The sequence below is a fragment of the Lacerta agilis genome, chromosome 10 (assembly GCF_009819535.1).
Source record: "Lacerta agilis isolate rLacAgi1 chromosome 10, rLacAgi1.pri, whole genome shotgun sequence".
NCBI lineage: Eukaryota > Metazoa > Chordata > Lepidosauria > Squamata > Lacertidae > Lacerta > Lacerta agilis.
In genome coordinates this window covers 66,331,941-66,345,497 of record NC_046321.1, presented here as the reverse complement: position 1 = coordinate 66,345,497, position 13,557 = coordinate 66,331,941, and the positions used below count along the sequence as shown (strand labels likewise).

Below are 13,557 nucleotides of genomic sequence, written 5' to 3'. Positions count from 1 at the left end.
GAGCTTGGAATGGGGATAGGAAAGTTTTGATTTTCAGATAGATAGCTGAAGTTTCTCAGAAGTCATTTTTATATTATTTTCTTTCACTCTCCTCAAGAAAAAGGGCCACTTCCCACTGTTTCCACATGACACAAAATGTCCCAGAATGACACTACATGGTGGGCTCCACTCACAAGGAACTGCTGAATTTCTCCTCTCCCTGGATAGATTTGGTAAAATGGTCTCCAACCCTCTACTCTATCAAGAAATAGAGTTACAGGTAGGTAGCCGTGTTGGTCTGCCATAGTCAAAACAAAATAAAATAAAAAATTCCTTCCAGTAGCACCTTAGAGACCAACTAAGTTTGTTCTTGGTATGAAGTGTGCATGCACACGAAAGCTCATACCAAGAACAAACTTAGTTGGTCTCTAAGGTGCTACTGGAAGGATTTTTTTATTTTATTTTGTTCAGAAATAGAGTGTTGAAGTAATTTAAAATGAAGCAAGTAATTGCAATTAAGTATCCTCTCCCTCCCTCCCTCATTCATAGGTGCAGATTGATTTAGGAAAAGTTCCTTTAACTGAATATCACAAGTTACATTGGCTGCCAAAAATAAATAAAGGCATCTCTGGAACGGAAAGATGAGAGGACTTCAAGCTGGAAACCCAAAGTCCACAAGCTAAAGCAGACTGCAAAACAAGGGCATAGAACTGGGACACTTCTGCATGCATCTCAATCCTGGAGTTCATTTTTAGTATTGGAACAGGGTTTACTCTTTTCACACGCAAACCCACTTTTGTTTTAGGTGTGTTTGGGGAATGGCACTGTAATAACCACATTAGGAGACCAAGGAGGGCATTTGAACAACAGCAAAATGTACAGGATTTATAGAAGCTCGTTACCTTTTTTACTGTCTTCTCAACAAAATAGTTTCCAACCGGTATCAAGGCACCTCCAAGGATGGCTAGAATCGCTCCAATGACTGCTCCACTCAGCAAACCACAGTTCAGGAAACCGCCCATCCTTCTAGCCTGAAATTTCTTCCACCTCTGGGAGCTCTTACAACTTTGCCGTCCAGGAACACATGCACCCTTCTCGCCAGCAGCAGCCTTCAACACAGCAAGGTCCTAAATGAGCTTTCAAAAGAGATCAAAGTACGAAGTACAATATGAGCAACAGCTGGAGATACCACCCAACACACTCACACCAATCCAACCATTAAAAAAAATTGTTGCACACACACACACACACACACACACTCGTTTTCTTGCAGGTCGTAGCAGAGAATTCAGTTATGCAGCCTTTCGCATGTATTATTACATTTCGCAACATTAAAAAGTAAGTACTCAAGCACAGCAAATACTCATGCATACTCATGTGCCGATTGCTGACTACTTAGCCCTAAGCCCTCTCTCCACACAGGAAACACTGTACCCAATATTGGAGCAAGAAGCATCAGAAAAATGGATCAAAAGATTGGTCTTAGGGGGCCAGGTTCATCTGTGGTCACTCAACCCTCAACCTGCAGCTGAACATGAGAGACCAACAACACTGAAAAGCACCATGCTTAATAAAGCATTTAAAGCTCCAATTTGAACCTGCACATAACCTGCACACACAATTCTTCATCAGTTGCTGCATTCTTCAGCAGGTCTGTATTAATTCTTTCTTTATTAAATTTATACACAATCCAAGGACCACAGTATAAAGAAATACTTATATACTCGAGTATAAGCCGACCCGAATATAAGCCGAGGCACCTAACTATACCATAAAAAACTGGGGAAACTTATTGACTCGAGTATAAGCCGAGGGTGGGAAATGCCAACAGCGACAAAGGCGGAAGAGGAGGAAGGAGCAGCCCAAAATGAGATTAGACAAATTAATATACGTTTTTGCACCATTGTGGCCCCACGAAACAGTGGATGCATGATTTTTTTGGTGCAGGCTGTAGCCATGGACATGCTATGTGAGCTGATGGTGAATTTAGGGTGACCCAATGCAAAAATCCTGAGGATCCATATGCTTTTACCTCCCCTCTCCCAGGCAGCCTCCTTTATTGCTAGTGTCTCTTATCTGGCTTGCCTATCTCTTGCAATCAGCTGCTGAGCGGGAAGCAGACTCTCTCTCCACAGCAGCAGCGAGGAAGGCAAGGAGGGTGGAAAGGTGGAAGGTGGAAAGGGCAAGCAGGAGCCACGCTCGCTCCTCTCCACACCTCCCCCCCCCGAGCTGCTGCTTCTGCTGCTGCTTCTCCATCTCCGCAGTACCCCTCCCAACCGCGGCTCCGATCCCTGCCCTTGCGAGAGAGGCAGGCGGCGTTGGTGGGATCAGCGGCCGAAACGGGCTGCTCCTCCCCCCGCCGCCGCCCGCCTCACTCGAGTATAAGCCGAGGGCAGCTTTTTCAGCACAAAAAACATGTGCTCAAAAACTCGGCTTCTACTCGAGTATATAGGTATGTAATATAATAACAAACAAAGCAAGAAAAGGAAAGGGAAAGGGAAAGGGACCCCTGACCGTTAAGTCCAGTCGCGGACGACTCTGGGGTTGCGGCGCTCATCTCGCTTTACTGGCCGAGGGAGCCGGCATACAGCTTCCGGGTCATGTGGCCAGCATGACTAAGCCGCTTCTGGCAAACCAGAGCAGCGCATGGAAACGCCATTTACCTCCCCACCAGAGCGGTACCTATTTATCTACTTGCACTTTGACGTGCTTTCGAACTGCTAGGTGGGCAGGAGCAGGGACCGAGCAATGGGAGCTCACCCCGCCGTGGGGATTTGAACCGCCGACCTTCTGATCGGCAAGCCCTAGGCTCAGTCGTTTAGACCACAGCGCCACCCACATCCCTAAACAAAGCAATACCCAACAATAAAAATATGATTAAAAGACCATAGATTGTTGAATAAGCCAAAGGCCTGGGAGGAGATGAATGTTTTTGCCTGGTGCCTAAAGATATGTCACAAAAGCACAAGCTGAGCCTCCCCGGGGAGAGAATTCCCCAAGTAGGCAGAAAAGGCCCATTCTCTTATTGTCCGTCCCCCCAACATCTCATGGAAAGAGCACACAAAGAAGGGCCCCAGATTATGAGTTTTGGGGCTGGGTCAGTTCATAGGAGAACACACAGATGCAGATATCTGCATGCTAATTTTCAAGATTACAGTTGAGAGTTTTTTTCCACAGGTGTAACATTGCTTCCTGGCAAGAACAGAGCACCAAAATGTCTGCTGCAGAGTCTGGTGAAGGAGACAGAGGAGTTAAAATCTATTTTTAAAGTTAATTTCAAGATTCAAATGCCGCACTGGAGATTATATACACTCCAAACTGTAGTTGTGTAGCTTGAGATGCAGGGACATGATTCTACAAAGATGTTTATGATAGAATCATGGAAACAGAGAATCGTAGAGTTCGAAGGGACCCTGAGGGTTGCGCAGTACAGGAATGTCAATTAAAACATCCACGGCAGATGACCATCTGACCTCTGCTTAAAGCCTCCAAGGAAAGAGTCCACCACCTCTTGTGGGAGTCAGCTGCACTGTCAAATAGGTCTTACTGTCAGAAACTTATTCCTGATGTTCAGTCAGAATTTCCTTTTTTGTAACTTGATGCCACTGGTCTACAGAGCAGCAGGAAACAAGCTTGCTCCATCTTCCACGAGATATTTGAAGATGGCTATCCTGTCTCCTCTCAGTCTCCTCTTTTCCAGGCTAAACATGCCCAGCTCCTTCAACTCTTCCTCATAAGGCTTCGTTTCCAGACCCTTTATCTTGGTTGCCCTTCTCTGCAAACATCCTTCTTAAATTGCGGTGCACAGTATTCCAGGTGTGGTCTAACCAGGGCAGAATAGAGTGGTACTATTACTTTCCTCGATCTGGACACTAGACTTCTGTTAATACAGCCTAGAATAGCATTAGCCTTTTTAGCTGCTGCATCACACTGAAGACTCATGTTCAGCTTGTGGTCCACCAAGACTTCTAGACCCTTTTTACATGTACTACTGGCAGGCCAGGTGCCCCCTCTGTGCCACACCCTTTGTTACCTTAATGACTAGATGCTAGATTTAAAAGGCAGTCTCAGGCATGCAGCCTAACCACTCTCCTAAACTCATAACAGCAGTGGCAGACTGTGGGGCTTTCAAATTTCAGCAGTGGTGGTGCCAATATCTGGTGCCCCTGCCCAGGGGCGTCGCTAGGGGGGTGCGGTGGGGGCGGCACGCCCCGGGTGACAGGGGAAGGTGGGGGTGACAAGCGGCAGCCCCTCCCGCCACTCCCCACGCACCGCCGGTCACTCCGGGAGCAGCAGGGCTGCACGGACGGGGTGCTCCCCCGGCCGTGCGCTGTTGCTCCCGGGGCGATGGAGCGAGCGGTGGCACGTGGGGGTGACAAGCAGAAGCCCCTCCCACCATTACCACATGCTGCCGCTCCCTCCATGACCCCAGGAGCTGCAGCTCCCGGGGTGACCGGCGGTGCGTGGGGAGTAGCGAGAGGGGCTGCCGCTTGTCACCCCCACGCGCCGCTGTTCGCTCCGTCCCCCCGGAGCAGCAGCACATAGTGTGTGCGGTGCTGTTGCTCCCGGGGCGACGGAGCGAACAGCGGCGCGTGGGGGTGACAAGCGGCAGCCCCTCCCACCATTCCCACACGCTGCCGCTCCCTCTGTCACCCTGGGAGTGGCAGCGCACGGCCCGACGACAGAGTGCGCCTCTGTCGTCGGACCGCCGCTTCCACGGCCTCCTTTTGAGCCGCAGAGCTTAAAAGGGGGCTCTTCGGCTTAAAAGGGAGCTGCAGAAGCGGCGGCGGCACTCCCGGAAATGCCCCAGGGGCGGGGTGTCGTGATGTCACAACGTGACGCCACGGCGCCCTGCCCCCGTGGTGTTTCCTTTGTCCCCCCAGGTACCGCGGAGCCTTCCTCCGCCACTGCCCCTGCCTGCTTCTCACCTTCCTTGCTACATCATAGTTGTAGCACCCTTTGTGGCACCCCAAAGTTCCATGCCCAGTGCAATCAAACCAGTCATGATACCCTAAACCCACCACTGATAACAGCGTAGTGCAGATGGGACCCCAGCTGCATCCAGCAATTCCAACAGAGACAACAGCAGATGAGTGCAGCAGACAAGTCACTCTAAGGACCACTTGTGAAGTGGGGCTATGGAGAAAGGAGAGGAGAGCTCCCACCCCACCCTCACCCCCTCGGTGTTGACCTCCATGCAGTCACCCATAGATGTGAATGAAGTGTTTATCCAATTGCACAGCGGGTGAACCCATAGTTGTATGTGCACAAGGCCCCCTTTGGATCACCATGTAAACGTTAGGTACAGCAGGTGTGATCTTGGTTCTCCTCCTTATAAGTGCACACCTAATAATGACTATTTATTTGGGTCCATGCTGTGAGATACTTAAGCAGCAGTTTGATAGATTAGGGATACAAGAAAGAAGTCTCTATCCTCAGTTCATTTTTTTTTAAAAGTCATCCTAACTTCAGGAGAAGGAAACACCTTTTCCATATTTGTCTACCCAACACTCTCCTGAGGCTGCATGGTAAACAACCTCTTGGAAAACATATTGGTACTAGCACATAATCTTTTTTTCAGACAGTAGTTCAGTGTGCACTGAACTACTGTCGAGTTTTTGCAACAAGCTATTTAGCAGAGTCTGCCAGCTACTGAAAATTCTATCCACCACTGTAACTGTAAAAAAAAAACAGCCAGTCTAGAATCATCCTTCAAGTTACACAATGTTGATTAATATTTCACAATAGTTCAATGTATTCAGATAGTAACAAGGTTATTGATAACTGCAGTTGAGGGTCAATAAGAGACCATTAGTGACTGAGCTACTGACAACACAGATTGTTGTTAGAAGGAGATTAAGGAAACAATTAAAAAAAGACAACCCCTGGGGTAAAACTCACAAGTATGCAAACAAACCTTGGAAGGTTTCAGAAGATCTTACAAAAAAGTAAGGAAAGAAAGTAAGGAAGGAAGCTTTCAGTACAGTCTGTTTATATTTGCACACAGTATTCTTGTGAGGAAGTCCAGAGAATCCTACATGATTTTCTATCTGGACAGATATTCATTTAGCTGCCACAGCGCTACGGGATCTCTGCCAATCATTTGAGCCAGAGGGCATATTGCAGAAGGCTTGTGCAAACCTCATGTTTCACAATATTTATGCATTAGTTTTACTGAAGAAGCTGCAGTCGTCTCTCCCCTCATTAGTGACATGCTGCAGACATCCTTGGTAGAATTTCAGGGACATCCTCTCTGACCCTTGACTCTATTTAATAGGTACATTTGGAAATTGAAGCCTTGTAGGGTCTGATTAGATGAGGACTATCTATTCTTTGAGTAGATCTATAGCTTAGTGGCAGTATGCATGCTTTGAATGCAGAAGGTCACAGATTAAATTCCTAGCATCTTTTCCAGCCCTAGGTAGGAGACCTGCTGCCAGTCAGTGTATGAAACATGGGGTTGCGTGGAGCAAAGGTCTGGCTCCTTATGAGCCAGCTTCCTCTGTTCCTACAAACCCTGTCCTCCTTTGCACCTGAGAAACCCGAGTACATCAGGCAGCAACAAAGGGCTAAAATGATGTCTGTATACACCTGGAGTTTATTTGTTTATCTTGTAATACTCAAGTTAAGGTGTTGCCATTTTATATGTGAAAATTACAGCAGCACCAAATGGAGTATTTAGAAAGGTTCTAAGTTCTGAACAACAAAAGAGTTTCCAATCCTTCCATTCAAGTTTTGGATTCAAAATTAAATGCTCCAGACTTCTGGGCATATCTTGCTTTAGCAAACAAATGTGATCTCTCAGTTGCCAAATGGTCAGTAACAAAATGCCAGTACACATAAGCTGTCCAATACTGAACCCAAATATCCCAGGATATTAAATACAAGTACTCAAATAAAATTGCCAAGCATTTCTTGAGTATTCAGGGAATAATCCAAAACTCAGAGAAGAACTCCCTCGGCACAGAAGGTGAGGGAGTCTTTAACTGTGTTTCTCCAATTGTCTAAAATCATAAAGGAACCAAAGATAAACACACAGAACAAGCCTACTGAAGCTGCTTAAATAGCCAGATGTCTTACAAATAATGCAGAGAAACCGTTTTTCCAATATATGAAATAGCCTAGAAGTTGCCACAAATATTGAATATGTTTAAACAACTTCTAAACTCCTTACCTCGAGAGAGAAGAGACCCCTCCTTGTAAAGGAGTTTGAGAGAAACTTTGTCAACAGAACAAATGCATATCCTTCTAATGACAAAAATAAAATAAAATAAAATCCATTAACTCATGGGGCAGATGGCTTATTCGACTTCTCCATTTATTGCCAGAAGATGCTCTGAATGTGCATTGCCATTTAATGGCTATTTATACCAGCAAAAAAAGTTTCACTGACAGTGTTGCTTTTTGCAAGGAGGGGGCTGAATTGGTGACCCAAGTAAGGCATGGGCCAGGGTGAGAGAAGGGAAACTCCTTAAGCAGATCAGTTGTCCCTGTAACAAGCGTCACACCCAATGCTGCTTCCCTCTCACACAGTATAGTAAGATGTTCCAGTTTCATGTTCCTTTTGGACAGTTTCTGGAGCTTTGTAAACATTTGTGTAAGGCCATTGTTTTCCTAGCTAAATTGAGCATCCTGCATGCGATCACAATGCTATCTCAACTCCTTCTTTTGTCAAATAAATGTAATCAAATTCCTCCAGAGTGAAAGAGCCAAAAAGGAAATAAGCTATTGTCTCTCTCAGTGAATTTAGCTTTTGCCCCCCCCCCCTCCCCACAGAAAGTTTGAACATGACAACACAGGATTCCGTTCTGGGGAAAAGGAGAATCCCCCATTTTTTTAATGTTTTGGACAGAAAAGAATATTTTTAAAAAGCAGGGTATCAATGGGGAGGGGGGAGAAATCAGAGGGCGGGGTGGGGGAAATAAACGGCGAACGTATCTAGGAGTTGAGGGACAGAACTAGCTTCTTGAAGTCACCTGGGCTGGCAAATGGCACGTGAGTTGCTACGCAGTGCAACATAGTTTGTGAGCCTTGAAGGCTATCCAGTTTGTGCAAAATGCATCCTAGTGGGCACAACTGTTCAAACTCATACATACTGAACAAACTGCACCTGCTGCCAAATTATTTCAAAGCCCAAGTCAAGGTGCTGATATGGATATATAAAACCTGCAGCATCTCGGGACCTAAACATCTGAGGGAGCACTTCCTTTCGTATTGACTCGCTCATGAGTTAAGATCCCTCTGGATACATAAACTTCGGGATGTGAATGTGGCAAACTCGGAAGCATTTTTCCGGGATTCGCCGTGCACACATGCACAGAAGCAGTCCTCCGGTTGCGAATTCCTTGGGATGCGGCCAGACCTCTGGAACAGATCCTGTTTGCAACCAGAGGTACCACTGTATTCACAAGGATTTAAAATGATGTATTACCAAATGTTGCAGAATTATGGAGAACTGGGTTTAAGATTGGAAAAGTGAGAAACCAAAATTTTCAGATTTGTCTACCCTAACATGGACAGGCTTCCTCTGTGGTGGCCCCCTGCCTTTGGATCCTCCACCCACCTCCAAGGTGTGCTGTGTGCAGATTGTGCTGCCCTTTCGCAGGCAGATAAATGTGCAGCTACCACATGGCTTCAGAGGGGATGAGGTTTTGAACAATTCGAATATGATTATTGTCTGCTCAGTATATTATTAATATAGTCTGCTTTATGAATTACGGATTTGTGGCTAGGGGTGAGGTAGAAATTTGATTCAGTTTGCACTTAAAAGGCAAATCTACCTACTCTGTGCTTTCTGAAAGTATTCACAAACTCTTCTGACTTTTGTAACACAATTCTCTAGCCAAGCTATGTTTACCAAAAAAAAGCATACAACGAGGGCAAGCTGTATACAAAACAGCGTAAGTTGTTGAAAACTGCAAAAAAAGTATTTGCAAAATTGCTTTGCAAAAATGAAGAGATTTGCCCTAGAACGTGGAATTTTAATGAGGCTGCTTCTCCCCCCTGCCCAAACTGAAATGTTGAGAGCTGAACTTCAGATTGGAAAAATGGGAAATAGAAACTTACAAATTCTCCCACCCCTCCTCGGGGCACAACTTTGCCATCACAGAAGATATCATACTCTGATTCCATGATAGAAAACAGGAAATGTGATATCCAATAGTGAATTTGTCTTAGAGGAAGCACTTCTGCTTATGCAAGGCAGGAAAAGGCACTCTCTTTGTGCTGACCTCTCTCCTACTTAACCTCCTTGATTCCAAGGAAATGGAAACTATTTGGAAAGAATAGGTTGCGGCACAAAAAGTTGGGTGCATGCGACCATATCAGCACATCAGGTGACTTAACTAGGGCACTTATCTGTAACAAAATCCATCATGGGATAGAAACACAACAGAAAGAGAAAAAAACACCTGCAAGGATAAGAAGTGTTGACGCTGGAAGAACCCTTTGAGCAGATGTAGCCATTGTGGGCGCCCACCAGAAGTTGCTGGACTCTAAGTCCCATTGGCCACAGCCAGCATGTTCAAAGGTCAGAGACTATGGGACTGGTAGTCCACAGCATCTGGAAAGCACAATGTTGAAAGCCCATAAGAGTCCACAAGGGGATAGGTCCATACATACAAAGGGGGCAGAGGGGAGTCATTTCTCTCCGGTCAGATTCTACTTTACTTTGCATGACTCCTTTATTTAAAAAAAAAAAATCCCACTGCAATATGCCTAAAATATTTCCAGGTCATTATTTTCCTGCAGTGACCCTCCCATATACAGAAAAATATTGAATACAAGGGATTGACACTGCCTTCCTTAGTTTTACACTTTCTTGTGAGTGAAAACACTCCCAGATGGTAATTTAGCTGCATCTTTCAAATTACATGTTTTAAATTTACCAAGTAGTTATAACGAAGGAAGGCTGGAGAGAAAATAAAACTAGAAACAAGGGGGAAACTTAGCATTGCTCAATCATAGATTTCAAAATGGTACTTACTCTGTAGCAAGCATGTTTAGAATTGCAGCACCACAGATTCACAAAGATAGAAAAGAGTGCCACTTGTTCATACACCCATTAGCTTTAGAAATTAATTAGATGAAGCCATTTAGCTCAAACGGATTATAAACATGATTAGAAACAATTTAAAACTTAGCATTTGGATGCATCTTTCAGCACTTGTTGGCCTCTTAGAGTAATTTAAAAAACATCAATGCATACATGATTACCTACAGGCCCAAATCCAAACAATATTTTGACATTGAAAATACACCTATTCCCAAGTATCAAGAGGAACACATAAAGTTTTATGTATGTTCACGTGCACACATGTTAACATTTTCTCTTAGGAGTCCTCACATGTGAAGTTTCTTTTCACATGAAAATTTAGCTTTCCAGATGAGTTTTGACACCTATCTCCCAGTCCACATAGCCCCTTGGCATCTAAGACCACTACAAAGCTTATCCATTAGTTGAGGGCTTGCACCATCTTTGTCTGAAGATGCCAACAAACCTGGATGAAGAATGGATGAACTTCTCTCTCTCAATAGCCCTTCCAAGAGGAGTTGTAGAGTTGCAGAAAAGCTTGCCGAGCCCTTATTCACAGAGAAATTAGGTTGCTGTAGCAACCCTATAGCAACCTAGGGCACCACAAGACTGCCCAGTTCTCCAAGAGTCCGTTGATCTTTCATCAGCCTCAGTAGGGACAAAAAAAAGGCAAGTTGCAGAGACTTAAATGCCTGAGTGGCTTAATGGTCTCCAGAGATCAAGACGTGCTGCCAGAAGTCAGGACAGTAAACCCTTTCCCCTACTTTTCACAACAAGCACCGACCACAGCAGGGGTGGTGGTGGAATAAGACAAACTCACACTGCATCCAGTTCTCTCCTTCCAGTACAGTAGCCTTTAACCAAAAGGCAAGGTATCAAGTATATATTGGATTGGACAATCCAGGAGAACTGGTTTGAATGGATGAAGAAACTTCACTAATCACTCTCAACAATTATGTGGCACTTTTGGTCTACTAAACTCTTCCCCGATATTAACCTTAATACTTCACTAATCCTCTCCAACATACATGGGAGGTAAACAAAGAGGGAAGGCACTGTATTTATTTCCACACTCAGTATACCAAGCCTGCTCAGGTTACCACTTGAGAGAGAAGGGAAAACAGAGAGCACAAGACACACAGGAAAGCAAGGTTGCTGTGCTGAAAAGTTGGCTTGGTAATGGTCTGAAGCTTAAGAACTTTACGCAAAATTAACACGGCTGCCATCCCTCCTGTTCCCTGGTGGTCCATTACCAGCCGAGTCAAGGCTTTCTGCCACCCAGTCAGTCTTCCTTAGTGTTAGCTACTTCCACCCAGAGAACTGTGATCTCTCCTGCACCTCCCAAGAGATTTAGGTGGTCTGATAACTCTAGGGTCCCTTGAAATCACTTGGGGATATGGCTGAAGGGCACTGCTTTGTAGCAACTCTAGTTCTTCATGGGGCAGTAAGTTTCAGAAGGCAGCACTAGGACGCTATTTTGACACCCTATTGGAGTTGTCTTTGGTCCTCCTCAGGGTACCATTTTTGTCTACCATGAAGCCTCTGGGCTAGCTTGAGGGCCACCTTCCCCTTCTGGGCCACCTCCCTAAGTCTAGATGCCAGTGAAGGGCAGGAGCAAATGTGGACAGAGAAACAAATGTGAATTTTGGGCTACTTTCTAGCCTAAACACATACTCCTCTCTATCCAGAGAAGCAAGGCTTATCAGAATTCAAGGACGCATCACAGCCATACAAAAGCACAAGTTGTAAAGCTGGAACAGCAAGGGTTGTGGCTGTGGCTGTGGGATTGCTCAGAGCCAAACTGCAGCCCTATCTTTCCGATCCCAGGCCTGATATTCCTCACCTACGAGATTCCTCTAGGTGCCATAGTTTGAAATATCCAGCCAACAGTATGCTGATTATTTCCAATGCCATTTCCCTTTTCATTGGATCTGGATGGAGTAGTGAAGTCCCTGAACATGTGCCAGAATCACTGATGCTCCAAACAACTGAGGTAAACTGAGGTTTAGCCCAAATGACTGAGGGACTGCCAAGTTTCTCCTGTTGGATCATGAAATGTCTTATGGAAGTGCAATAGCCCTGAAGGCCTTTTTCAGCCGCGGCTGATTTGCCAGCTACACTGCAAAGACTAGGCCACCTTAATTCAAACCTTGATAACACAGAGATTAGATGATTGCAATGCACTCTTTTGTGGGACTTCAAGAAAGTTCCAAAGCTTCAATTAGTACATAATGGGACCATAGGTTGAGTGGTACAATAACATATCCTTTCTTTCCAGCAACTGCTTTAGCTTCCAGTATATCTCATACTGAGACTTGCTTTTGTTCTGCAATTCTAGGCACAGGTCCAGACTTCAAAGCTCCATGTCTGAGTGGAGTGGGGCTTCCCCCCCTCCCAGTGCTCTCCCCCCCAAAAACCCTGTGTTTTACCGCTGTATCTCAGACCTGTACCTGGAAAGCGTAGTACAAAAAGAACTCTGGATGACCCCTGAGTCAGTTCACTGGGTCCATCTAGCATGCCATTGTCTATACCAGGGATCTGCAACCTTTAAGACAAAAAGAGCCACTTGGACCCGAAGTTTCCGAAGGGGGAAAAAAACTGGGAGCCACAAAACCATTGCGACCCACACCTCCCCATTCAAAATCCCCTCCCTCTCTGGGAATGCAAAGGTGTCTGTATTCTCCTGCTCTGGGGCTACAAAAGCAGCACAGCAAACGCCCCCCCCATGCCCCTTCCTGTCAAGCTGTTTCCACTGCACAGCAGCAGCTTCCCTGCCCCCCCATCTCCTCCCCACCCCCGCAGCCTGGAAAGGGCAGTGGCTGAAGGAAGGAAAGGGCCATAGGGAGATGAGGGGGTGGCAGGAGGTGGGGGGGTTGTAAGACAAAGCCGGAGCATCGCTAGCCAGGATGGGGGGGCTGCAGGAACCCGAAGTGTCCCCACTCAAAGTGTCGGAAGTTTCATCAAGACAAAGGCGGGGGGCAATAGCAAGCACTTTGCTTGATTTAAAGGAGGAGTCCACGGAAGGCAGGCAGGCAGGCAGGCAGGCAAGGCAGGCGCGAGCCCGGCTCAGCCCTTGGAAAGGCTGCGGCATGTCACCACCGCCACAGGCTACAGCCAGCAGTAGCCAAAGCAGCAGCAGCAGCTCTGGAATGAGGCGCGGCCGGGGGCGTGCACAGCGCATGGTGGGGCCGACTCGCCGAGCGGGGCTGCCGCCTGCCGGACTTGCCCTTTCCTGGGCGGGGGCCACTGGACGCTGCGGGCACACCAATTCCAGCGCTCTGCGCACAGGAGCGTGCCCGCCGAAGCGGAACCAGCGGCAGGGAAACAGGCGCCGCTTCCTCGACCATTTTTAAAAAGAGGGCTTCCCCCCTCGCCCTCGCTCGCCACCCGCCGCCCCTGGCCCAGCCCGCAGCTGCCTACCTCGTCGTCGCCTCGACGCAGCAGCCAGCGGCAGCTCCACGCCAGCAGCAGCAGCCACACCTCCGATACAGGCACCAAGGAGGGAAACTGCTGCTGCCTGCTGCTGCGCCTGCGCTGGCAGAAAC

General features: G+C 46.7%; 1 protein-coding gene across 1 annotated transcript in view; it reads right to left on the bottom strand.

The window, feature by feature from the left end:
• Positions 1–13,557, bottom strand: part of CD36 (CD36 molecule) — an 87,040-nt gene that overhangs the window by 43,790 nt on the left and 29,693 nt on the right. Inside the window, exon 2 of the mRNA XM_033162433.1 lies at positions 882–1,115. Within this exon, the coding sequence (XP_033018324.1) occupies positions 882–1,001 (120 nt within the window). The 5' untranslated portion in view covers positions 1,002–1,115. The remainder of the gene's footprint in view (positions 1–881; positions 1,116–13,557) is intronic.